Below are 27561 nucleotides of genomic sequence, written 5' to 3'. Positions count from 1 at the left end.
GAGGCTTATAATATCGGAAGCTTTGTGTAAGGCACTCCGATTACCCCCAACACTCAAGAAATTACAAAGGTTTTGGGATGCCTAGGTGGCTCAGTCGATTAAGCGTCTGACTCTTGATTTTGGCTCAGGTCATGATCTCACGGTTTGTGAGATCAAGCCCCACGTCGGGCTCTGTGCTGTCAGCACACTGGGAAGATGAATCCCCATAATATTTGACTTTGAAAACCATAGGGGCCTAACTTCATGAGTTCTTATCACTCGTGGGGCTTTTAACACTTGAAACTTTACAAATCAGCGGGCTTGGCTCTGGGGGAGCCAGAGGATGATGGAAACTAAATCCTGGCCCTTAAAGAAACAGCATAATATACTGCCCTGCTGAGATACAGCACAGAAGCAGCGTTTGAAAAACACCTGGGTGTACGGGACAGAGATGTGTTTGTTAATCTTCATGCTTGTGCTGGAGGGGCAGGGGTCTTTGGGAGACTTGTCCAAGAAACAAAGAGGCTGGCAGGAACCATTTCCCTTCCCTCTCCCCCAGCCAAGATACACGGACACCTGCAGGAATAAGCGCAGCACAAATACTCTCCACCTAGCTTACTAGCAGCGTGCCTCTCCACATGCTCCTGCAGACCTGCCCCCTCCACCCTGACCTCCTCCTGAAACAGGCCAGCACAAACCTTTCTAGCACTGTGCACCCCGTCCCCGTGTTCTCCTGTAGACTCACACTTTCCAGCACACTCTCAGTAGTCCATTCCAAGCGGCACACCAAGCATGGCAGTGTGCAACCACCCCTGACAAGGGTCAGCACCATCTCAATTTGAGCCCCCCCCACCAAGTTGCACTGCAGTCCCAGCAGCACTATGGTGGCAGACAACGGGCCCTGACTGCAGATCCTGCCCACCAATGAAAGCTCTCAGGGGACAATCGCAGGGAGAATGCTCTGCAGTCTCGTGCCACCACAGCTCTGGCAAGTGCTTGGCCTGCGCCAACTGAAGCCCAAGGCGACCCCAGACTGGCCCTGTAACAACACAGAGATCAAACCCTGCCCACAACAGGCAAAGAGAGCCATTACAGACAACCGTACTGAAGGCTAACGTGGCTCAGCCACAACAGTAGGGTGCACATAACACACAAGAGATATCCCTGACGCACGAGGTTCAGCTGAACAGGGAACATTGCACTGCAGAGCACTACAGGCCCTCTTCTTCGTAATGCCACTACTTTCGAGAGCAGACATAGTTGACTTTCTGAACACACGGAAACAGGCCCCGAGAGTTCACACAATGAAGAGACAGAGGGAAATGTCCCGAATGAAACAGACAAGGACAAAATCACATCCAGAGAGCTAAAAGAAATAGAGGTAAGTAAAATGCCTGGTAGGACAGGTAAAGTATTACAAGCATTACAAGTAAAATGTATTACAAGTAAAATGGTAGGACCATTTAAAGTAATGGTCCTAACAATACTCAATGGACTTGAGAAAAGCATGGAGGACCACAGTAAGACCCTTGACAAAGAGCGAGAAAATGTACAAAAGAACCAACTCAATAACTGAAATTAAAAATACTCTAGAGGAAATAAACAGTAGACTAGAGGAAGCAAAAGAATGGATCAGTGACCTGGAGGACAGAGTAATGGAAAGCAATCAAGCTGAACAGGAAAGAGAGAAAATATAATAAAAAATGAAAATAGATTAAGGGAACTCAGCATATCATCAAGCATAATAACATTCGCATTATAGGGATCCCAGAAGGAGGAGAGAGTAAAAAGGGGCACAAAAATTATTTGAAGAAATAATAGCTGAAAACTTCCCGAATATGGGGAAGGAAACAGACATCCAGATGCGGAGGCACAGAGAGCCCCCAACAAAAATCAACCCAAGGAGGTCCACACCAAGACACGTAGTAATTAAAATTAAAAAGTAGTGATAAAGAGAGAATTTTAAAGGCAGCCAGAGAAGAGAAGATAGTTACATAAAAGGGAAACCCCATAAGGCTATCAGCTGATTTTTCAGCAGAAACTTTACAGGCCAGAAGGGAGTGGCATAATGTATTATTAGTGCTGAAATGGAAAAATCTGCAACCAAGAATACTCTATCTAGCAAGGCTATCATTTAGAATAGAAGAAGAGAGAGTTTTTCAGACAAGCAAAAGTTAAAGGAATTCATGACCATTAAACCAGCCTGAAAAGAAATGTTAAAGGGGACTCTTTGAGTGGAAACAGAAGACCACAAGCAGCAATGATAAAACTAGGAAGCACAAAAGCAGTAAAATTAACTATATTTATAAAAATAAGTCAATGGATTCACAAACTAAAAGCATGTGAAATATGACACCATATACCTAAAATGTGGGAGACAGAGGAGTAACAATTTAGTGCTTTTAGAATGGGTTCAAACTTAAACAACCATTAATTTAACATAGACTGCTACATGTGTAAGATGTTATATAGGAACATAATGGTAACCACAATTTAAAAGCTAGTAATAGGCAAAAAATAAAGGAAAAGGAGGCCACGTATATCAATAAAGAAGGTCAGTAAACTAGGAGAAACTAAGAAAAGAAAGAACAGAGAAGAACTACAAAAACAACCATAACACAAGTAACAAAATAGCAGTCAGTATATAGCTATCAATAATGACTTTGAATGTAAATGGATTAAATGCTCCAATCAAAAGACTCAGAATGATAGAATGGATAAAAAAAACAAGACCCATCTATGCTACCTATAAGAGACTCATTTCAGACCTAAAGACACATACAGATTGAAAATGAAGGGACAGGGGTGCCTGGGTGGCTCAGTCGGTTGGGCAGCCGACTTCGGCTCGGGTCATGATCTCGCGGTCCGTGAGTTCAAGCCCCACGTCGGGCTCTGTGCTGACGGCTCAGAGCCTGGAGCCTGTTTCGGATTCTGTGTCTCCCTCCCTCTGACCCTCCCCCGTTCATGCTCTGTCTCTCTCTGTCTCAAAAATAAATAAACGTTAAAAAAAAATTAAAAAAAAAAAAGAAAATGAAGGGACAGAGATACATTATCATGCAAATGGAAGTGAAAAGAAAGCTGGGGTAACAATACTTATACGAGACAAAAAAAATTAGAACAAAGACTGTAACAAGAGACAAAGAAGGACACTACGTAATCATAAAGAGAACAACAAGAAGATATAACAAGTGTAAATACTTATGCCCCCAACATGAAAACACCCAAATACATAAAGTAGCTAATAACAAACATAAAGGAAGTAATTGATAGTAATACAATAATAGTAGAGGACTTTCATACCCTATTTACATGAATCGATAGGATTACGTAAACAGAAAATCAATAAGGAAACAGTGCCTTTGAATGACACATTGGATCCAATGGATCTAGTAGATATATTCAGAATATTCCATCCTAAAACAGCAGAATACACATTGTTTTCAAGTGCACATGGAACATTCTCTAGAATAGGTGACATGTTAGGCCACAAAAGAGGTCCCAACAAATTCAAGATGATCAAAGTCATACCATGCATCTTTTCCAACCATAATCCTGTCAAACTAGAAACCAACCACAAGAAAAAATCTGAAAAGAATACAAATACATGGAGACTAAATAACATGCTACTAAACAATGAGTGGTTCAACCAGGAAATCAAAGATGAAAACAAAAAAATACATGGAGACAAATGAAAATGAAAATTCAATAGTCCAAAATCTTTGGGATACAGAAAAAGCTGTTCTAAGAGGAAAGTTTATAGCCATACAGGTCTCCCTCAAGAAACAAGAAAAATCTCAATAAACAACCTAACCATTACACCTAAAGGATCTAGAAAAAGAAGAACAAAACCCAAAACCCAAAAGCAGTGGAAGAAAGGAAGTAATAAAGTTTACAGCAGAAATAAATGAAATGGAAACTTAAAAAAAAAAAAAAAGATAGAAAAGATCAATGAAACCAGAAGCTGGTTCTTTCAAAGATCAATAAAATTGATAAATCTTTAGCCAGACTCAGAGAGAGAAGACAGACTCAAAATCAGAAATGAAATAGGAAAAATAACCAACATCACAGAAATACAAAGAATTATAAGAGAATAGTAGGAAAAATCATATGCCAACAAATTTGACAACCTAGAAGAAATAGATAAATTGCTAGAAACATATAACTTCCCAAAACTGAATCAGGAAGAAAGAAAATTTGAACAGACTGATTACCATTAATGAAACTGAATCAGTAAACAAACCAACAAACAAAAAAAGGGCCTCCCCCAAACCAAAAATCCAGGGCCAGATGACTTCATAGACAAATTTTGCCAAATAGGTAAAGAAGAGTTAATACCTATTCTTCTCAAACTAATCCAAAAAATAGAAGAGGAAGGAAAGCTTCCAACTTCATTCAATGAGGCCAGCATTACCCTGATACTAAAACCAGATAAAGACTCCACTAAAAAAGAAAACAATATCCCTGACGAACACATAGGCAAAAAATCCTCAACAAAATATTAGCAAACCAAATTCAACAATACATTAAAAAAAAATCATTCATCACAGTCAAGTGGAATTTATTCCTGGGACGCAAGGGTGGTTCAATATTAGCAAATCATCCAATGTGACACATTACATCAATAAGAGGATAAAAAAAATGATCGTTTCAACAGGTGCATAAAAGGCATTTGACAAAGTACAACACCCATGCATGATAAAAACTCTCAACAAAGTAGGTTTAGAGGAAACACACCTCAACATAATAAAGACCACATAAGAAAAACCCATAGCAAACATCATACTCAATGGTGAAAAACTGAGAGCTTTTCCTCTAAGATCAGAAACAAAACAAGGATGTACACTATTGTTTAACATAGTACTGGAAGTCCTAGTTACAGCAATCACACAAGCGGAAGGAATAAAAGGCATCCAAATTGGTAAGGAAGAAGTAAAACTTTGACTATTTGTAGATGGCACATTGCTAAACAGAGGAAACCTAAAAGACTCCATGAAAAAACTACCAAAACTGACAAATTTTCATCAAGGTCACAGGATACGAGATCAATATACAGAAATCCACTCTATTTCTATACGCTAATAATGAAGTAGCTGAAAGAGAAATGAAGAAAGCAGTTCCATTTACAATTGCACCAAAAAAATAACAAAATACCAAGGAATAAATTTAACCAAGGAGGTGAAAGACCTATATTCTGAAAACTATAAAACACTGATGAAAGAAGTTGAAGATGACACAAATGGAAAGATATTACATGCTCATGTATTGAAAGAACAAATACTGTTAAAATGTCCATACTACCTAAAGCAATATACTGATTTAATGTAACCCCTATCAAAATACCGACAGCATTTTTCACAGAACTAGAACAAAAATCCTAAAATTTCTTTTTTTTTCAAAAATTTTTAAATGTTTATTTATTTTTGAGAGACAGAGCACGAGCAGGGGAGGGGCAGAGGGAGAGGGAGACCCAGAATCCAAAGCAGGGCTCCATCCAGGCTCTGAGCTGTCAGCACTGAGTCCAACACGGGGCTCAAACTCATGAGCTGTGAGATCATGACCTGAGCCGAAGTTGGACGCTTAACAGACTGAGCCACCAAGGTGCCTCCAAAATCCTAAAATTTCTAGGGAACCACAAAAGACCCCAAATAGCCAAAGCTATCCGGAGAAAGAAGAACAAAGCTGGAGATATCACTATTCCAGATTTCAAGATATACTATAAAGTTGTAGTAATCAAAACAGTACAATATTGGCCCCAAAACAGACACATAGATCAAAGGAATGCACTAAAGAGCCCAGAAAATAAAACCACAATTATACGGTCAATAATCTTTAACAAAAGAGGCAAGAATATGCAATGGAAAAAAGTCTCTTTAACAAATGGTTTTGGGAAAACTGGAAAGCTACATGTAAAAGAATGAAGTTGGACCACACACAAAAATAAACTCAAAATGGATTAAGGACCTAAATACGAGACCTGAAACCATAAAAATATACATATACACAAAATACACAAAAATGTCATTGGTATTTTGATAGGGATTACATTAAATCTATAGATTGCTTCAGATAGTATGGATATTTTAACAATTTATTTTCTTCCAGTACATGAGCACGGAATATCCTTGTATTTGTTTATGACGTCTTTAGTATCTTTCACCAACCAGTGTTTTATAGTTTTCAGAGCACAGGTCTTTCACCTCCTTAGTTAAGTTTATTCCTAGGTATTTTATTACGTTTTGGTTCAAGAACCACCCAACACTTTGCCATTGGTTAGAATCAGACACACTGGTGGCCACTGGCCCACAATCTCCCTCCTTTTCTCCAATATGTTCTACCAGTTGCCTCAGCCAACAGGGTTCTGATTCACACTCTCCTTCAACTTCGCCACTTTCCCCAAGACTCTAACCACATTTACCTCCTTCCTCATTCCCACCGGTTGACCTCACCTTCTACAAGTCATAGAAGAAACATCAAGAGGGGACTCACTCTACTTCTAATCACACACCTTGGACTGTGCCTGTAGTCATGCCCAGTGTCTCTCCTTGCCTCACATTCAGTGTGAGAGGTGTCCTTCCTCCGCTCAAGCCCAGTCTGTGTCGGGTTCTCCTCCCTTTAGTACTTGGTGCCATTCATTATTGAGGCCAACCCCACCCACTCCCATTTTCAAACTCCTTCTCTAGTGGTCACTCCCCACTAGCAGGCAAACCTACTCAAGTCTCTTTGATCTTTTTTTTTTTTCTCATCTATTTATTTTAGACAGAGAGAGCATGTGAGTGGGGGAGAGGAGCAGAGGGAAAGAGAGAAAGAATCTTAAGCAGGCTCCACACTCAGCACAGAGCCCAACTTGGCCTCTACCCCACAACTGTGGGATCATGACCTGAACCGAAATCAAGAGTTGGACATTCAACTGACTGGGCCACCGCCCAGGCACCCCATGTCCCTGTCATCTTAAACAGAAACACAGAGACTCTGGGTGGATCACCATCAAGAAAAAAAAGGGGGGGGGGGAGGGTTTCCCATGGGAGAAATATCTCTTTTCAGCACTTCCATGGGCTTTGAAAGAGTCATATGTTTAAAGAAAACTAAGTATTTTTTTTTCTTTTACATGATGCCATTTTAAAATTTTTTTTTCAACGTTTTTAATTTATTTTTGGGACAGAGAGAGACAGAGCATGAACGGGGGAGGGGCAGAGAGAGAGGGAGACACAGAATCGGAAACAGGCTCCAGGCTCCGAGCCATCAGCCCAGAGCTTGACGCGGGGTTCGAACTCCCGGACCGCGAGATCGTGACCTGGCTGAAGTCGGACGCTTAACCGACTGCGCCACCCAGGCGCCCCGACATGATGCCATTTTAACTCCAGGAAAAATAAGAGTAAAGTCAAGAATAAAATAAAATAATAACAAAATTGGGGTGAAGGAAATGGAAGAAGGTGATATAAGAAAGCGGCAATCCTCACCCTCCATCACAGTCAGCAGATTATGTCTACAAGTTGAAGAACAAGAGAAAATTAGAGATGTATCTCATTAACCCCCAGGTTTTTAAATACTTGAAGAAAAAACTAAAAGATTTGAAAGTCATCGCTTCTGAAGAGCAGGAGAAGCTTATGTTCTTCTATTCTGTTTTAGTGCCATTTTACTTTGGAAACCACAAGCACATTTTGCTTTGATTAAAGAAAAATGGACATGTTATGACAATATGGCAAAGAGGAGAAATAATGGCAGTAAGAAACCTTCATATTATGAGATACAAGCAAGTGCACAACAGGTGACACGTTTTAGATCCGGAGTGGTGACCAAGAGGAATTTGGCTCTCTTTGTGGTATTTGAATTTTGCCAGAACATATATCATTAATAAAATGTAAGAGCAATACAAAAACACAATCAGAGGGGGAAAGGCCAACTTCGTGGATTTGGGATGTAAAAAATAAAACCTTACCTAGGCTGTCATCTTGATCTAGGGTGGATCAGGAATCAAAATACACAGTTCATGCTGCAAAATCAAATGCACTTGTCTTTAAGAAACGTCGATGGGGCGCCTGGGTGGCGCAGTCGGTTAAGCGTCCGACTTCAGCCAGGTCACGATCTCGCGATCCGGGAGTTCGAGCCCCGCGTCAGGCTCTGGGCTGATGGCTCAGAGCCTGGAGCCTGTTTCCGATTCTGTGTCTCCCTCTCTCTCTGCCCCTCCCCCGTTCATGCTCTGTCTCTCTCTGTCCCCAAAATAAATAAAAAACGTTGAAAAAAAAATTTTTTTTAATTAAAAAAAAAAGAAACATCGCAATCCTCTAATACCATGGGCTCCCTCAACACCCTTCAAAACCCTTTCTAATTCTTTTCAAATTGAATTTAACAACTTGCGAATGTTTTGAATTTTTCCAAGAAGATCCATCCGTGTGTTTATTGGTATTCTGCTCTGAGGCAGAAGAATGGTAGCCATGGTCCTTATTCCTGAGGTTTCTTACCCAAGAAAATCCACATTGGGATTGCCAAGCTCTTACTTTCCATCACACTTAATAATGGGCTATAATCGTTGCACTGTAAGGGAAACATTCTTAAGAGGAAATGGGGGAAGAGTCACTTCCCCGGTCCCCCCGAACAAAGCCAGAGTGATCTAAACTTGCTAAGTTGCCCCTAACTTCCAAGGCACACAACGCTACTCCAGATACCTTCTCTGTCTTCTTTTTCTCACACATGTTGTTCACACAAGGCCATAGAACACTGCAGTTTAAGAATCAGGAACATAAAAGTGTCTTTAGTCTAAAGACTTCAATTTTGCCTTTTCAAAATTGCCTTGATCTCCAAGGCGACCACAGGGCAAAAACAGAAAACGGAGTAAGTCAGGGGAGTCCAGACACACAAAACAAGAGGGACATGGTTAGGGGCAGGGCTGGGTAGGCTACCACCACTCTAGAAATTTCTCATAACACCAATAGAGCAGGGGCTCTGGATCCAGCTTCCCTGGGTTCAGATCCCAGCTCCTTCACTTCTGAGATATGTGTCCTTGGCCAAGTTAGCTAACCTGAAAAAGAGATACTAACAGCACCTCCTTCAGCAAGTTGTAGAGGATAAATGAGACAGTGTGCATTAAGCACCAGGTCTTGCCCAGATTAAATCATCCTGTAGAGGGAAATCCCTCTTGTTTTTCCAGCCTGCATCTGATCATCCTTGATAAAGGCTCTCCTGAGAAGGGCGCCAGGAAGGGTTGCATGCATTCATGGTTCGAATGTCGTGTGTCCTTGCCCAGAGACAGGAAGATGCTCTTGTACCTGCCGCATCCCGGAGAGCCAGGCCCAGGCGCATGCGATTGCCCAGAAATAACCACTTGGCAACTGCAGGCCAAGCACTTTCAGGAGCAGTGAAAATATGCAGGTGGGGTCTGTGTAATATTGAGGCGGGCAAACTGCCTAATCCCTGCTCCTTGGGCTCTTTCAGTTTGGCACATCCACATATCACCGCTGCTCATTCCAGTTCTCCCAGCTCCCACCCGCCCTCCAGTAGCGATCTTGCTGCAAGCTTAGTGGGCTGATTCTCTCCCGCTCTGATGGCATCTGTTTGCCACCAATAAATCGCTCTGGCCCTGAAAGGCGGTCAGGGAAGGGTCTACTGGACGTTGGAGTAGACTCACCCCCAATACTAACTGGCTACCGCTTCCCTTTTGCTAATATCCGTCCTGAGTCTTGCAGGCCGACAGATACTATGTGTTGTTTTGGTCGCTAATGGGAAGAAAAAGCTAAAGTATAATCTCATCTCCCTGCCCACCCCAGAAATCTTCCAATGCCAGCTTACATATCACTTTCTTTGGAAGATCTCCCGGACACGCACGCGTCCTATGGCAGGGCCTTCCGGCCCTTTTCTCACACGGTCACGTATAGAGAATGCTATTTGTCCTTCACACTGGGGTAAGCGGGCACAAAGCCACCGGCAGGGCCCGCAGATGCTGCACCAGGGCTAAGAAGGTAGAAATCTCAACACAGCCCCCACTCTCTTCTGGAGCATGGCCCTGTATCATGCCGCGGGGTCCTGTAGCACAGTGTGTGGTCCTATATCACAGTACTCATTACATTTAGCGACATGCCCAGTGGCCTTTCTGTCTCCCCAACAAGACGGTAAACTCCGTGAGCTGGACTGGGTGCCATTCGCTGGTGTCTCCCCCACCTCTCGAGCGGTGTTGGCTCGTAGCGGGCATGCACTTCATATTTGTTCAACGTCTGAACAATAAAAGGGACAGCATAAAGCAGGACAGGGGCACAAGGAGCATAGAACCACCTGCCTGATTTAAATTTAGTTTCTTGGGGCACCTGGGTGGCTCAGTCGGCTAAGTGTCTGTGTCTGACCCTTGATTTCAGCTCGGGTCATGGTCTCACGGTTGGTGAGATCGAGCCCCACACAGGGCTCTGCACTGACAGCACGGAGCCTGCTTGGGATTCTCTCTCTCTCCCTCTGTCTCTGCCCCTCCCTCCCCACCTCTCAAAAATAAATGCATAAATATCAAATTTTTTTTTTAAAAAAAACCTTAATTTCTTTGTCAAAATCTTTAACCTCCTTTATAAACATCTTTAGCAGCAGAGTGACCTCTGTTTTACCCTCCTTTTGGAGACAAACAGAAAACAACCAGAAGGAAAATCATCCTCGAAGACGTTGAAAATTGTCCCGAGCCTGAACTGCTTACTGGGTTTTCAAAGGGGCCGCCAAGTGCAGTGAAAGTCAGACCTGGTCTGGGAGGAGACAAGCAGAGGTAGGAAGGGGCCAGAGGACTCGAATCACACAGAAGCTATCTTAAAGCAGTTAATCACCAGAGACTAGCGCATCTGGGAATACAACTCCGGGCCCCGTTTGACCCTACCTAGTGGAAAGGGACACCAAAAAAAAAAAAAATGTGCAGACACATCATCTTTGCAGAAAGCAATCTCTCAGCATGGTTGGGAAGAGAAAAAAAGACATTGTTAATGGCAGCAAATACTTCATAAGCGTTAAGGTTGCCACATGATATTTAAGTGCTTTAAGAGATATTTAAGGGGCGCCTGGGTGGCTCAGTCAGTTGAGCGTCCGACTTCAGCTCAGGTCATGATCTCACAGTTCATGAGTTTGAACCCCGTGTTGGGTTCTGTGCTGACAGCTCAGAATCTGGAGCCTGCTTTGGATTCTGTGTTTCCCTCTCTGTCTGCCCCTTCCCTGCTCTCTCTCAAAAATAAATAAAAACATAAAAAACAACAACAACAACAACAACAACCCTGAGCCATCTCACTCCTGAGCCTGTGCTCTTAACCACTAAGCCAGTCCTGAGGCTACTTGGTCAACAAGAGGGTTTAAAGTGCTAGATCACAATATGTGGAAGTGTGGTTATGGCTTCACGGCTAGACACACTGCTCGAGCCCTCAGGCGGAACATTAGAGAAAGTGCTCAGAAACAAGAGGTAAGATCCAGAAGTACAACAGACAGAGTCAAAAGACTCAGCCGGAGCTCCTCCCTGAACACTGTGTCAGCTGACTCACAAAGCACAGCCCCTTCTAAAGCTGACTGATTGCCTGAGAAGAAATAGCGAGGGACCTGGGCAAAACTCCCGCGGCAAAGGAGGGAGGGATCGGAACCAACTAAGAGTAAAAAATATATCCCCAAAACAATGCCACGGAGAAGATGACAAGGATAGATGCATTAATAAAAATACACCTTCTCTAACTCAGAGAACGGATGAAAGCCTCAGAAAAAGAGATAAGACAACAAAAGGATATAAAAGCAACCTGCAAAGTTGGTGGAAGAAACAGAAGAGAAAAATAAAGCCATTAGACAAGTGCAAATCTCATCAGAAGAAGCAAAGCATGGTAAAATACTAACAGAACTAAAATGGGGTAAAAATCTTGCACATCATCAGAAAAAAAGACACTCAAAACAAAGCTCCACAACACTGACAGTCCATGACAGTTTTTAAAAGGCACTGGAAGCAAAGACCATAACGTACACAAAAAAGAGGGCAGAAGTGAGGCCAAATGTACCTCTGTGTACTGACAAGGAATGATTTGCAAGATGTAGAATAAAAAAAAAAAATTCAGTAAGTGTGTAGAATACATGCTTATTTATAAAACAAAAAGGTTACGCATACATATGACTGCTTGTATGTGCACAAAAATGCGTAGAAAGAACGTATATTAAACTGTAAACAGGGGCGCCTGGGTGGCTCAGTTGGTTAAGAGACTGACTTGGGCTCAGGTCATATCTCACAGTTCATGAGTTCAAGCTCCACATCGGGCTCTGTGCTGACAGCTCGGAGCCTGGAGCCTGCTTCAGATTCTGGGTCTCCCTCTCTCTCTCTCTGCCTCTCCCCTGCTCATGCTCTGTCTCTCTTTCCTTCAAAAATAAATAAACATTAAAAAAATTTAAAAAAAAAACAACCTGTAAACAGTTGTCTCTGAAGAGGGGTACTGGGGGGTCTGTGGTGGGATCATGAACTCTTTTGTGCCGTTCGAATTTTACCACCATCACCACCTCAACAACAAACTTTTCAAAGAAAAAGAAAGTGCATGTGTTTTAAGCCATCAAAAATATGTGAAAATCTACATGGTGACACAATGGGAGACGCCCAGATCATTTCTTGGGTTGAACGGACCAGTTACTATACCAACATGGTTGACCTACCGAGTAAATGAAATTTGCTCCCTTTTGGTTTTTTTTTTTTCCCAATTCCAATCAAAGTATCACTCCTCCCCTAGCTAGGGATCTAGTTCGGTAATATCATATTATCGTTATGACTTCATTCTTCTCAAAGATTTCCATTCAGTCAAGAACATACTTGCAGGCACAAAAATGTTCCCACATGTACGACTAGAACGAGGGGTGTGCTAACCAAACCTACTTGGCAAACTTCCAGCCTCTACAGGGCAAGTGCCAGTGGTTCTTTAGGCCAACAAAGGAAATGGAGTTACTATATGTCATTCTGTTCAGACTGAATTTTCTCTGTGATCCATTCACAACAAAGTTAAGAGCAGAGGATATGCTGCGTTGATGTCTTCACTGTGGCACACCTGATCCCAGCCACAGAGGCAGGGTCCCAGAATTGTCACAGGGGCCCTTCATGATAAAAGGTTCTCTTCTCCATGGCCCGTTTTGAGAGGTACAATGCTTAGGCTACAGGATAAAAAGGTATCTGCTGAATTAAAATGAGTTCAAAAGTCAAGCGACCCACTCATTTTCCATCTAGAATCTAAACCGCCAAAAGAACAAAACAAGAACCATTCCCCAATGTCCTCCAGATGAGTGTATTTTACCCAATGTGGAGCTTGCAGGCTGGAAATACACACATGGTAACCAAGAGACATGTTCTGTAGCAAAATAATGACCTTAGTAAAGAAGACCATGCTTACCAGCTGTATGAGTTTTAAAAAGTCAATGAAGACGTCACTTCTCAACATGTTTGGGTCCATGGTTACTGAAAAATACGGATGGTGAGCCAGGTTAGCCTGGGGCTCGGTTGACCTCTCTATTAAATTGCTCTGTCCTCTAGGGAGTCCTACAGGCCTTACCAGTACACCACCGCCTCCTTGGGCAGTGGAGCTAAGACCTCTCAAATACATGAAAATCCACAAAACTTGCCTTCTCCCAGCAGCCTTGATAGCAACATAAACCCTCCTATCAGTCCCAGGCACCTCACTTGATTCACACATGCCCGTATCGTTCAATATCCATTTTGCTGCCCTAGCAGGATGATGGTGAAGTTCATATGAAAAAGCAAAAAGATCTTTAAACCTGGACTGGGACTCCTGCTTTGGCAAGACATTTCTTAATCTGAAAATCTGAAGTCAACCAAGAATCTCAACCTGGTTGAGAGAGCACGTCTCATAATGACAGGAGCTCTCAAGAGGTTACCCCCGCCGCCGCCCCAAAAGTGATTATAAGGCTGTCGGAGAGATTTAAAGTTTTCTATTCAAGAATGAAATCTTACCACTTGCAACAACGTGGATGGAACTAGAGGGTATTATGGTAAGCAAAATACGTCAGTCAGAGAAAGACAAATACCCTATGATTTCACTCATATGTGGAATTTAAGAAACACAACAGATGAACAGAGGGGAAGGGAAGAAAAAAGATAAAAACAGAAAGCGAGGCAAACCATAAGAGACTCTTAAATACAGAGAACAGACTGAGGGTTGCTGATGGGGTGTTGGGTGGGGGGATGGGCTAAATGGGTGATGGGGCATTAAAGAGGGCACCAGTTGGGATGAGCACTGGGTGTTCTATGTAAGTGATCAATCACTACATACTAGTGATCAATCTAGTCCTGAAACCATTATTACAATCATTAATCCAACTAACTTGGATTTAAAAAAAGTAATAAATTAAGGGTGAAAACAAGTAATAAAGTTTTCTATTCTTTTATACCTATAAGAGTATTTACGCTCTTAGTTTTAAAGCTCGGATACCAATATTCAGGTGCTGTGGCCAGAGCAGACACTTCCCCCTGAGAAGTTCAAATTCCTGCATGAGGTCGTTCCCTGACTGCTTCCTCATTTCTTAACCCTCCTTGCTGTAATGCTTCTCGTGGGCCCTGTGCTTTAGCTACACTTATCTATTTACTCTGTGTCAGATGTCTTTCTCTTTTCTTTCCTTTTCTTTCTTTTCTTCTTTTATTGACGTTTCAAATGATTTCATCACATAACTTCTACCGGCATTTACAACTGGCACTGACTGAAGTCATTTCGAGTTGTACCTTTCCCAAACAATGTTCTGTTTTTCAGAATAAAGAAACTAAAAAAAAATCATGAGAGACTTTTTACAAAAGATATTCCCTCTTTTTTATGGGAGGCAATTTTAGAGTGGGAAAAAAAAAAAAGCCCTTGTCTTATTTTCTGGAATGTATGTGGTGTAAATGCAAATTAACACAATTGTTAGCATAGACTCTTGGAGATGGGGAAAGCTGTTGAAAAAAGTGTTCATCTAATTGGTATTTATTAAGAACCAGGTACAATGCTAAGCACTTTGTGTATTTTAGTTCATTTAATCTTTACAACAAACCCTGGGGTAAATATTATCTCCATTTATCAGACAGTAGCTCAGGTCATACAGCTAATGAAGTACAAACCTAGGATTTGACTGTAGTTCTGACTCCAGAGCCCAAATCTTAGTCACATCATGAAGCTGTGTTGTCTCCTTGCTTTACCTTGCTAGAGGATGCAGGAGATATCCTGATGACAAATGGACAAAGGCCAGGCCTAAAAAAGCAACCCCTTAGGCACTGTGATCATTTGTGAAAAGACCAGTGGTTCAAAAAGGATATTTCACTAAGACATTAGAAATCAAGCCAAGAGAGAATAAAAATTCAGTAGATATTACATTTTGAGTTTGAAAAAGCTTATTTACTGGGTCTAAAAGAGGTATATTCTCCATTACAAAAGACATATGGGAAATAGATGACCTCTAGAATTTTTATTTACTACCTTTAAAAAGCTGTGTGCAGCCATGAGAAATAATGAAGTAAATCTATCATTTCTGACTTAGAATGACCTGTAAAATATAGATTTTAAGAGAGAAAAAACAACTTACAGAAGAAAAAAACATTTTTCCTTGTGCTGTGAAGGATATCAGTGGGATAATTGGTGTAGTTTGAAAAAGGTCTCTAGATTAGATAACATTAATTGCCTGATTTTGGTAACTATACCGTGATTGTAGAAGAGAATGTCCTTGACCTTAAGAAATACACACAGAAGTATTTAAGTGTGAAGTGGCTTGGGTATGTAACACAAGCATTAAAAAAAAAAAATATATATATATATACACACACACACACACACACACACACACACACACACACAGAGGAAATTGAGAGGATGATAAAGCAAATATGAAACGTTAACATTTGGGAAATCTGGGTGAAGAATATACAGAAATTCTTTGCATTATTTCTGCAACCTTTTTATAAGTCAGAAATTCTCTCAGAATAAAGTTTTGAAGAATCAATCACCGAAAAGTGTATAGAATAAATTTCAATTTGTGTTTAACAGAGACATGCATACGCACCAGTAGATACAAAAATTGTTTCTGAGGAATACATAAAGCGCTTGTAATGACGCTTACTTCTAGAAGCCTTGGGGTCTAGGCTGGAAGGGAACGCACTTTTCATTGTATACTCTTTGGACAGATTCTATTTTTAAAATATTTTGCGTATATACTATTTCCCCTTTTAAAAGTCTTTTTTTTTTTTTAAGTTTATTTATGTTGAGAGAGACAGAGAGAGCTCAGGGTGGGGGGCAAGGGCAGAGAGGGAGAGGGGGAGAATCCCAAACAGGCTCCGCACTGTCAGCACAGAGCCTGACACAAGGCTGGAACTCACGAAATTGTGGGATCATGACCTGAGCTTAACAGACTGAGCCACCTAGGCACTCCTCCTCTATTTCAGTCGAATCCAGGTAATATGTCTGTGACTTTTACAATCAAAGCCAACACATAACACCCGAGGGCAAATCTGAAAGTTATTTTTAAAACGAAATACAAAAGCTGTATTTTGTATGACTCCATTTATATACAATGTTCAGAAAAGGCAAATATATAAGACAGAAATTAGTATAGGGGGTGATAGAGGCAGGTGGGGGAGAGGAATACAGAGTGACTGATAATAGGTGTGAGGTTTCTTTTTGGGGTGACAAAAATGTTCTCAAATTCGACCATGGTGGCTGGTTGTACAATTTTGCAAATACACTAAAAACCACTGAATTGTACACTTTCAATGGGTGAATTTATCTCAACAAATCTGTAAAAATAAAATCCAAATACATACCCTTCTGCAAATACTGTTCCAACTGGTCCCTTCTCTCGTCAGCCATGGATGCGGTCATTGCGAGATAGTACTTTGGTGGAAAGGGTGGCAGGGAATTTCCAAAGACCCGCCTCAGCTGAAAGATCCAGAAAACACACACTTCAGGCCCACAGCCTCCAATGCAAAGTTGGTGAGACACCAAAGCCTCCTCTTACGGCAAGTCTCACTCGAGTACTTCGTCTAAAATCACCCCTGCCTGGTGGCCAAGAGGAAGAAAAGGGGATGCTTTGATTTTCTCAAGGAGTTTATTTCAGTACATGTTTCCGACGATGCTGTTAAGCATACTACAGACTGACATCTCCAGTCTGAGTTTGGTAGATTGGGATACGTTGCAATTTTTCATTTGTTTTTGCGAGACTGCCTACCCCTTCCACCATATAGTATTTCTCAGATTCAGTCCCCAGTAGAATCTGTGATACCAATGATGATAGTTAGGAATTTAATTCCCCTACCCCACGTCCACCAAATCTGAACGTAACAGCAGAGGTTTACAGCACGCTAGCTGATGAAGTATACACTAGCCAGTGCTAATGAGCCCCCAGAATGTGGCTAGTCCGAACTGAGATTCGCTGTCCGTATAAAATACATTCCAGACTTCAAAACTTAGTACAAAGAAAAAGAAAAGGGAAATATTTCGCTAATAACTTTTTATACAAATTATATGTTGAAATGGTAATATTTTAGATATACCAGATTAAATAAAATTAATTTATGAATAACTATTATTAAAAGTCTTTTAATCGGCCTACCAGAAAATTTTAAATTACACATGTGGCTCACATTATATTTCTATTGTGCAGTACTGGTTTATAAAATTCCTATAAGTCGGGGCGCCTGGGTGGCTCAGTCAGTTAAGTGTCTGACTTCGGCTCAGGTCATGATCTCACAGGTTTGTGAGTTCAAGCCCCATGTCAGGCTCTGTGCTGACAACTCAGAGCCTGGAGTCTGCTTCGGATTTTGTATCTCCCTCTCTCTCTGCCCCTCCCCTACTCTCACCGTATCTCTCTCTCTCTCTCTCAAAAATAAATAAAAATTAAAAAAAAAAAGACTGTTTATAAAATTCCCATAAAGTTAACATATGACCCCAGTAGGAACCCAGTGAGTGAGGTCCTTCCCATCCTCCTACCCATCTACCTACCCAATTATGGATCCAAGATCACGGTGGCAGTTATTTTTATGCAAGCTAATAGTAGATGCATCAAAAATATGTTTTAAATTAAGATAACCAAAGTGAATTTTCCTTCATTCCAGCCCTGCACTTACAGAGGCAGCTTGAAGATGAGGCCAGCATTCTCTTTATGAGAAAGGAAACTAGTCAGAAATCAGGTTTTAACATCGTGCCTCTGGAGAAGACGGGCTAAAGCTCTCTTACCATAGCCAGTAGCTTAAAGAAAATGAAAGCAGATCGAAGAGAAACAAATGGGTAGGAATTTTAACTCCATGGCCTTTGTCACAAACACAGTGTGTATCTGGTGAATACGCACCTTGCACAGGCCCTAACTTCAAAATACAATACAACCACGTGTCGCCACCCCCATTGCCATCACCCTGGTCCCAACCACTGTCCCCTCTTTGCCTGATTATTGCAGAAACTATACAAGAGTATAGTTCTCTGCTTCTGCCCTTGATCCCCTTCAGTTTATTCTTAATACAGCATCTAAGATGATATTCTGCAAATGCAAGCTAGGTCACTCCGTTGCCCCCCTCAAAATCCTCCATGGGTTCCTATCTCACTCAAGGAAAAGCCAGGATCTTTCAAATGGCCTTGGAGCTGTGCCAATCAACAGGATGACCGCCAGCCACCTGGGACTACTTACTTTTAAACTTAAATTCATTAAAATGAAATAAACCTTAGAAAAAAATTTTTTTAATGTTGATTTATTTTTGAGAGAGAGAGAGAGACAGAGACAGAGCACGAGTGGGGGAGGGGCAGAGAAAGAGGGAGACCCAGAATCGGAAGCAGGCTCCAGGCTTCAAGGTGTTAGCACAGAGCCGGATGCGGGGCTCAAACTCACAACGCGAGATCATGACATGAGCCAACAGTGGACGCTTAACCCACTGGATCACCCAGGTACCCCAAAAAGGAAATAAAATTTAAAATTCAGTTCCTCGGTTGTACCAGCCACCTTTCAAACATGCAATAGTATTTGAAAGTAGCAAGTTGCATTTCAGTAGCTACTGAAATGGACAAAGAGCATTTCCATCAGCACAGAAAGTCCTACCAGAGGGTATTGGTTTAGTATCTAGAAAGGTTAGTAACTGCCTATAGGTAAGATACATTAAGTGAATGGATGGCAGGTGGTGGGGGTCAGGGTTTTTACTCTCGGCGTGAAGATTTTCAGATAAGGGAAGTAGGCCAGAACGATCGATGTGGCGATGGATTAGAGTTGGAGGTTTATTGGTAGGAACTCATGTTTAGCTTCACATAGATACAGAAGGTTACATATAGAAATATTTATAGATATGTACACACACATACATTTTCCTTGGTTTCTCTCGCTCCAACTAAAGCAACCAGGACTCCATGAAGAAAATAGTTGATTTTTAGGACTGAAGTGGGGGATATATAAGAGGGATCTGGAGCATCTTGTAGCACCAGAAAACAAGAAAGTGCTCAAAACAACACCACCACCACAAATCAACAGTGGGTGCATGTCAAAGAGGCACAGAAGCAAACTCAGAGAGCTCCATGGGCCAGAGATGGGACAACTAAAATAGCAAAAACTAAGGCAGTATTGAAGTATAACCCCACTGGAATTACCCCAGTGATCAAGGTAGTCATCAAGAGTGATAGGTCATGTTGATGGCAGGTAATCTTCCTGTGATGTGATGAGAACAGCACTGACCTCTGTGATCTTTCTCCCAAAAACCCATAACCCCAGCCTGGTCGCATGAGAAACATCAGAGCCTAACAGAGGAACATCCCACAGAATCACTGACCAGTGCTCCTCGGAAGGGTCATTAAAAACAAGGAAAGTCTGGGGCGCCTGGGTGGCTGAGTCAGTTGAGCGTCCGACTTCGGCTCAGGTCATGATCTTGCGGTTCGTGAGTTCGAGCCCCGTGTCGGGCTCTGTGCTGGCAGCTCGGAGCCTGAAGCCTGCTTCGAATTCTGTGTCTCCCTCTCTCTCTCTGACCCTCCCCCGTTCATGCTCTGTCTCTCTCTCCTTCAAAAATAAATAAAAACATTAAAAAAAAAAAAAAACAAATAAGGAAAGTCTGAGAAACTGACACAGTCAAGAGGAGTGTAAGCAGACATGACAATAAATGTAATATGGTGTCCTAGATGGGATTCCAGGGCAGAAATGGGGCATTAGGTTAACAATAAAGAAGCATAACTGAATTGTGGGCTATAGTTAATAATAATGTATCAATATTGGTTCCTTAACTGTAATAAACGTTCCATGCTAATGGAAAATAAGAAGGGAAACTGGGTGCAAAGATATATGGGGATGTTCTGTACTATCTTTGCAATTATTATGTAAATCTAAAACTGGTCCACAAGAAGAAAGTTTATTTAAAAAACAAACAAACAAGGGCGCCTGGGTGGCTCAGTCAGTTCGGCGTCCGATTTTGGCTCAGGTCATGATCTCACATTTGTGTGTTCAAGCACCTCGTTGGACTCTGTGCTGACAGCTCAGAGCCTGGAGCCTGCTTCGGATTCTGTGTCTCCCTCTCTCTCTGCCCCACTCCTGCTTGGTCGCACGCATGCTCTCTTTCGCTCTCTCTCTCTTGAAAAAAAATAAAATAAAACGTTAAAAAAAATAAGAAAAAAAAAAAACCACCTGATATTCTGGCTTCCTGAAAAACCAGAGGTTCTGGAATCACTGGGTTCACATTCCTCAGGTAATCATCTCCCGAGGAAGCCTAAGCAGTTCCCACCATTTCCCATTGCCTCTCACCTGACTCACACCTCCCATTTAAACTACCTGCCTGACCCCTGTAGCCATCGACTTTTGCAACCATTCCTCCTTTAAATCTGTTAGTATAAAATATCATAGCAACAATTCTTTTTTTTTTTTTTTAATTCAAGGCAGTTTTCCTGTTATGCCAAACACTGTCCAAAGACACCCCGGTTGGAGCATCTTCCCAAGCAAGGCTGTTCAAACAACCTGGGATTTATGTACCCTATCTCTGCTAATTCCATTAAATAAGAGCAGAAAATCGTCTTCTTTGCATGCAATTATTTCCTAGCTAACAGATTAAGCGATCTTTAAAAGGCAATTTTCTCCCTAGGCATGTGTTCATAAATGTCGAAGATGCTCCCAAATTGGTTTGAATCACAGCAGCCTTGAGCCACCAGAGCCGCCTGGGTTTTCCACCAGCAGCAGAGCATCTTGGGGAAGCCCCTATGCCAAGGTCAAGAACTGGGGGAAAAGCCACCGAGACTTAAGGTTCTAGTACCCATCACAGCACAAAAACTCTCCCAGCAGGTTTCACAACCTGAGCTGACTTCTCAAGGAATCTTTCTCCTCCCCTTTCTGATACTGGTCTAAGAGGGAAGATAAACATATAACAGACTGAGTAAAGTCTGCCAAAAGTCAATCATTGACTCCCCAAGTTCAACTCCGTCAAAATATAACCTTTTCTATTGGTCTCAGAGAGCACACAGTTTAGCTATTAAAACCAGTAGCATATTAAGGATTACCTGGCATCAGAGTTTAGCCCAAACACTCTTTCCAAAAACTGTTCAGATACTGAAAGGAAAACACACCTCTTTTATTCTTTTATCACGAGATGTGTTTGTTTGCTTGGGGTTTTTGTTTTCGAAAGACTATGTTTCAGATAATATACATTTTCAATCCCAGCACAAACTCCGGCACCATTTCTCCATCACACAGCTCTGTCTTTCAACATGAACAGGACTTTACCGGTCAGTGGAAAATATCACCCCCTTCCCCGCTTATGCACTTCCAGCCCCCCCCCCATACTTATTCCGAAGTGGTCACCCGGGACAAGCGGAATTACAGATACAAATGGCATCCTTTCTACTGTCAGTTTCTAATGTTGACTCATCCATCCCGCCTCTCCAAGGCCCCTTGGAAACAAAACCCCAGATTTACCAGATCTAGGGCCACAGTTCAAAGCAATCTGGTCAGTGGCATCTGGTACCAAAGACCATGAGCCTGGAGCTTGTATATTATCCCATTTGTTCATCAAAATAGCCCTGTGAGGTAGATGATCATCGTCACCATTAACATTGCCATCCTGCCACCTTTATATCAAAGTTATGTGACAATCACAGTAACCTGAAGCTCAGGGAGACGAAGTGACTTTAACCAAAGTCCTACAAGCTACTGAGTGGTGGATTTTAGTTACTTTTTCCTTCTCCCCCTCATTTTTCTCCCTTCTCCCTCCTTTCTCCCCTGCCTTCTCCTCCACCAGATCTCTTTTGAGCATCTACTAAAGAAGGATTCTGTGCTGGGTATACTATGCCAACGGTCCTCATTCATTCCTTCATTTAAATATTTGGGTTTTGTAACTAAATAATCAGGGGAAACAAAATATCTGCACGAAAAGAGGAATATGACAAGATCTGAACACAAAGTAAAACAGGAATCAGAGAAAGGCATCTTGTGAAATCGAGGAGGACTTTCCAGAGGAGGTGAGGCTTGAGATGGGTCTTGAGAAAGGGCTGGTCGCTAACCAGTGGGCCAGAAAGCAGGGGTCTGCCCAGGAGGGGGAAGTGAGGTAGGTAGAGGTTATGAGTGGGCCAACCTGAGACAGAGAATGTGAGTAGGGAGAGAAGAAAGGAGCTGGGCTGGGTCAGCAGCTGGCAGGGAGGAAAACTAAATCAGCAGATACGGGCTCACCAAGCCTTCCACTGAAGGATCCTTTGCAAGATTCTGTGGCTCGTGCCTATTGCCGTATCTGATACTAACAGAACATTTGCAAAGAGGCAAGCATCCTTTTCGTAGAGTCCAGTGTCACTTACACAGGATGGCCTCATCCTTAACACTAGGTCAAAATGAGCCAGTTGAACGTTTCCTTCACAGGTCTCTTTAAATCCCTTTAAGGAAGGGGGTGTAGGCAAGAGCGGGGCATAAATCCAACCGGTTTTATGTATTCAAAGGCACAGAAAGAAGTCAGTCAAGCAGTGCACATGGCAGAGAGATGAGTAGCACTCAACAGCGGAGGGGCGAGCTGCCGACCTTGAAGGAAGCTCACTGAGAGACGAGCCTGCAGGCGATGACTTCAGAGGGCACCATTCACAACCGACATCTTGAAAGCACAGCCAAGTTCAGTCTTCTATGCGTTAGCCTGCACGCAACTTGGCGGAGAAAGAGCAGGGGCCACCTCACCTGGGCGGGTGCCTCTCCTCAATCCCAAAGTCATCCGATATACAAAACAGAAATCCAATACTTAAAGCCAAAAATCCCACGTGCTGAAGCACCGTCTGCCCTGAATATACCACAGTGAGTACATGGCATCTAATGGGAACTTAGAATAAATGAACGAATGAATCAGTTAATTCTATAAGGTGAAATTTCTGTTCTACCAGGATGCAGAACTTCCTGGGAAAAATACCAAACCCACACACAGATGGGGCCTTGTTTTGTTTCCTACTTATAGTATTTTTGTATTAAATCAGATTAAGAATTCCGAGCCATTTCACATCTTCCGCGGAATAAGAAGAACAAAATCTAGCTGAGTGGTGCTTGAGAGACGTCCCCCAAACGTTCTATCTCCGACTTCGGGTTGCCAGACAAAACACAGGACGCCCACGTAAGTATGTCCCAAATACCGCACGGAACTACTTCGACCCAAAACTTCTTTGTTGCTTACCTGAAATTCACATTTAGCTGGGGAGCCTGTGCTTTTATTTGCTAAATCTGGCAACCTTACTCGACGATCTACACAACAGGATTGATTAATGATGACGAGTGCCCTGCTGACCCCACAGAGGCTTGCTAGGCAGCCTGAATAAAATCCCGTGCCTGGAACTCTGGCAGAAAGCAGATCTCGGTTGCCTGGGGCCAGGGGTGGAGGGAGAGGTTATCAAGGGCAAAGGGGCAAGGGAACTTACATGCAGAGTGAAAAAACTGTTCTTTGTCTTGATTGTGGTGGTAGTAACATATACATTTACCAAAATTCACCACACTGAACACCGAAAATTGGGAGATTTTATTATGTCATACCCAAATAGAGTAAAAGCTTGTTACTTTAAGACTCCATTGTTTTACTGATACAAGTTATTTTGTTAACTGTAGTAAGAAAACCACAAAATTTAATGGGTCGGAGCAGGTACTGGAGATCAGATCTTGGCTCCAATACTTACTAGCAGTTTGGCTTTGGGCAAGCTGTGCCTCAGTTTTCTCATCTGTTAAATGGGGCTAATTATAATCCTGGCTCATAGCGCTCCTATTAAAATGAAACGTGCTTTTACATACAAAGTTCTTGGCGCCAACCTTAACGCACAGTAACTGCTTGCTGTTTTAAATTAATAATACCAATATTCACCTAAGTTCTAAGTAGTTTTCTTTTTAATGAAGTCGTTCCTGTAGAAACAAGGAAAAGGATAAGTTGCAAGGTATAAGATAGTTGGAAACTGGATAAAGAAATCTCCACTTTCAGATTTTGAAAAATCTGGGACAAATATGAAGTATTAATTAAATCTACCCTGTACCCCAAATTGGGCACCAGGCGGTGGCTATTCAATATTTAAGAGTCCACTGTACTAACAGTTTGTTTTCCCTGGCTTCCAAAACAGAATAAAAGTCTACTCACTTTATGGCTCCACTTGTGAACCTACGAAGACTTGACAGGTCTTAGTTTTTCTGAAAACGAGCATTTTCCCGAGTCTGTTGGTTAAGGAGGGCCAGGTTCAGGAATTCCTCAAGCCTCTCCATCAGTAAGTGTTTAACTGAACACATGCTATGTGCCAGGCTCCGGGAGAAAATGGCCCCTACTCTTCACAAGTACTCTGGGAAGTTGACACCCGTAACCACCTATTTGCTTATTATTTGATGAAAAAATGGAAGGTCAGAGAAGAGGTGAGGTGACCAGTCAGGAAGCAGTCAGTCAATTCCACACCCTCCTGCTCCTCACGGCCATCTCCTGCTTTTCACACTGTGACGGCAGCCTGCCCAAGGCCACCCCTCGTTACAGAAGGCGGATTATTGGGCGAGAGGACACATCAACTTCCTCCGCCAAGTGCCAAACACACCTGTACTTTCTCTTCCCTTCAGATCTCCATCTGCCTACCTCAGCAGTCCTCCCAAGTCCCCAGAAACATTTTGGTCACAAGTAGCCGCTCATCTTGCAGAAGTCTGAATCCATGTCCTTCCTCATGGAGTCAGCCAACCGTCATTCCTGAGCACCTGCAGGGGCACAGGCACCGCAGCAGGAAGTAGCAACTCAGAGATGACCACACGAATTAGGTAACGAGCACATTAAAGCTGTTTCATGTGGAGTCCAAAGAAACTTCATCCTACCTCGCAAAATGGACTTTTTTCCAGCGCCCGCTGATGGGAGCAAGAAGCATCCCTGTGCTGTCTGCAACAGTAAAACATGGAGTTGAGACCTGTCCTTCAACAGAAGGCAGTTAAAGGAAATGTGTTCTATGCTCGCTAGAAACCCAGATTGCCTGGAAGGATTCTCCCCCAAATAGCTGTTGCTTGGGCAAGTTTGTTTCTTGGCTGTTGTTGTTGTAAGTTTTGTTTAAGTAATCTCTACAACGAACCTGGGGCTCAAACTCATGACCCTGAGATCAAGAGTCACATACTCTTCTGACTGAGCCAGCCAGGGGCCTCTTTTCCTTCCTTCCTTCCTTCCTTCCTTCCTTCCTTCCTTCCTTCCTTCCTTCCTTCCTCCCTTTCTTCCCCAGGGGCCTCTTTTCCTTCCTTCCTCCCTTCCTCCCTTCCTTCCTTCCTCCCTTCCTTCCCCAGGGGCCTCTTTTCCTTCCTTCCTCCCTTCCTCCCTTCCTTCCCCTGGGGCCTCTTTTCCTTCCTTTCTCCCTTCCTTCCTTCCTTCCTCCCTTCCTTCCCCTGGGGCCTCTTTTCCTTCCTTTCTCCCTTCCTTCCTTCCTTCCTTCCTTCCTCCCTTCCTTCCCCAGGGGCCTCTTTTCCTTCCTTCCTCCCTTCCTCCCTTCCTCCCTTCCTTCCTTCCCCAGGGGCCTCTTTTCCTTCCTTCCTCCCTTCCTCCCTTCCTTCCCCTGGGGCCTCTTTTCCTTCCTTTCTCCCTTCCTTCCTTCCTTCCTTCCTTCCTTCCTTCCTTCCTTCCTTCCTCCCTTCCCCTGGGGCCTCTTTTCCTTCCTTCCTTCCTTCCTTCCTTCCTTCCTTCCTTCCTATATATGCTCTTTAAAATCAGGATACAACCCCCGCCCCCAAATGTTTTTAATTAAAAAGAAAACATGCACGGGGCACCTGGGTGGCTCAGTTGGCTGGGCGTCCGACTTTGGCTCAGTTCACCATCTCACTGTCGGTGGGTGAGTTTGAGCCCTGCATCAGGCTCCCAGCTCCGAGCCTGGAGGCTTCTTCGGATTCTGTGTCTCCCTCTCTCTCTGCTCCTCCCCTGCTCACACTCTGTCTCTCTCTCAAAATAAATAAAGATTAAAAAAAAAAGAAAAAGAAAAAGAAAACATGCATGGAGGCAGAGGGAGGGTGAATTTTATTTCCAAACTTTCATTTACTCCTCTAACCCATTTTGGAGACTTGGAACTCTTCCTTATTAGGACAATAAAACCCTTTAGAGCATGCTAATAAATCAGGCTGCCTCGCAAAGAAAATGCCCCACATCAGAGGGAGAAACTATAGTGGGAAACGGCCTCCGGTCTTGATCAGTCATTTGCTTCCTGGGTTTCCAACCTGCCGGTACTCGAAGCCTATAAATACACTCATTTGAAAACAAAAAATACACACACCTTTTCAAAGAAGCCTAAGACACTCTGGGAGAGAGAAAATGAAATACCGATCTATGTACAAGATTCCTAAGACTATAGCTCCGTCTAGATTTAGTGTGCTCATTCTGAACGGGGACATAATGCTGGGGAAGAGCTGAAATGCACCCTGCCAGCGGGGGCTGCTGGGGGTCGATCACTGGGCTGGAAAGCGGTTGGGAGAATCACCTGAGCCAATTCCCTCACCTCCCAGCTGCAGAGGGTTAGGAGCGGTAACCTATATAAACGGAGCTGTAGGCCGAGCGTTATCAAATCGATCCTTACTCCGACCCCGCTTCCCAGGTTAGGGGCTTGGAGCGCTCAAAAGGTCCGGTGTCTTGGGGCGCGCTTTTCCTCACCTGCCTCGAACCTGCTCACCTGTTCGTTCCAACGGTGCAGCTGGCTGTAGCGCACCCTGCAGAAGAGGTACCCGTCCAGGTACACGGAGTACAGCTGCAACACGGAGACAGAGCGGTTCGGATTAGCTGAGCGAGCAGGTGAGCCCTCGCCCCGTCACGTCGCCGACCGTCTCCCCGCCCGATCAGACCCCTAGTCCCCCGCGCACCACGTAGCGGCCCCCCAGCGCGTCCGGCCGCTGCTGGGACACCGGGATGCAGAAGTGCATCTTCATGGCTCTGGCGGGGGCGGGGAAGGGCCCTCGGCAGGCCGAGCCGCGGCGGCGAGTCCGGGCTCCGGGGAGCAGAGGGCGGCAGGTCTGCAGCGGCAAGGGCGAGTCTGGACCCGCGGCGGCGGCCGGGGCGGGGCTGGCACCGCCCCCTGGTCCCCGCCCAGCTCCGGCCCAGCGGTCGGTCCCGGGAAGGTGGGGAGCCGCGCTCGCAGAAGCCGGACCTGCCAGCGGCTCGACCCGGGTGTGTGGACCTCTCCCGGCTCCTTGGCGGGAAAATCGTGC

The 27561-nt window shown here is 43.4% G+C and overlaps 1 protein-coding gene across 1 annotated transcript in view; it reads right to left on the bottom strand.

Moving 5' to 3' along the window:
• Positions 1-27282, bottom strand: part of SNX31 (sorting nexin 31) — a 69996-nt gene extending 42714 nt beyond the window's left edge. The window contains exons 1-4 of the mRNA XM_047088847.1: positions 27217-27282; positions 27030-27104; positions 16739-16853; positions 13332-13396 (exon numbers count right to left, since the gene is read on the bottom strand). Of these exons, the coding sequence (XP_046944803.1) occupies positions 13332-13396; positions 16739-16853; positions 27030-27104; positions 27217-27282 (321 nt within the window). The remainder of the gene's footprint in view (positions 1-13331; positions 13397-16738; positions 16854-27029; positions 27105-27216) is intronic.
• Between the last annotated feature and the right edge of the window lie 279 nt (positions 27283-27561).

Source organism: Lynx rufus, unplaced genomic scaffold, assembly GCF_022079265.1.
Source record: "Lynx rufus isolate CCGP_SWC_20201006 ecotype Redwood Valley unplaced genomic scaffold, mLynRuf1.p SCAF_26, whole genome shotgun sequence".
NCBI lineage: Eukaryota > Metazoa > Chordata > Mammalia > Carnivora > Felidae > Lynx > Lynx rufus.
The sequence above is the reverse complement of the archived record's forward strand: the minus strand, read 5'-3'. Positions and strand labels throughout refer to the sequence as shown.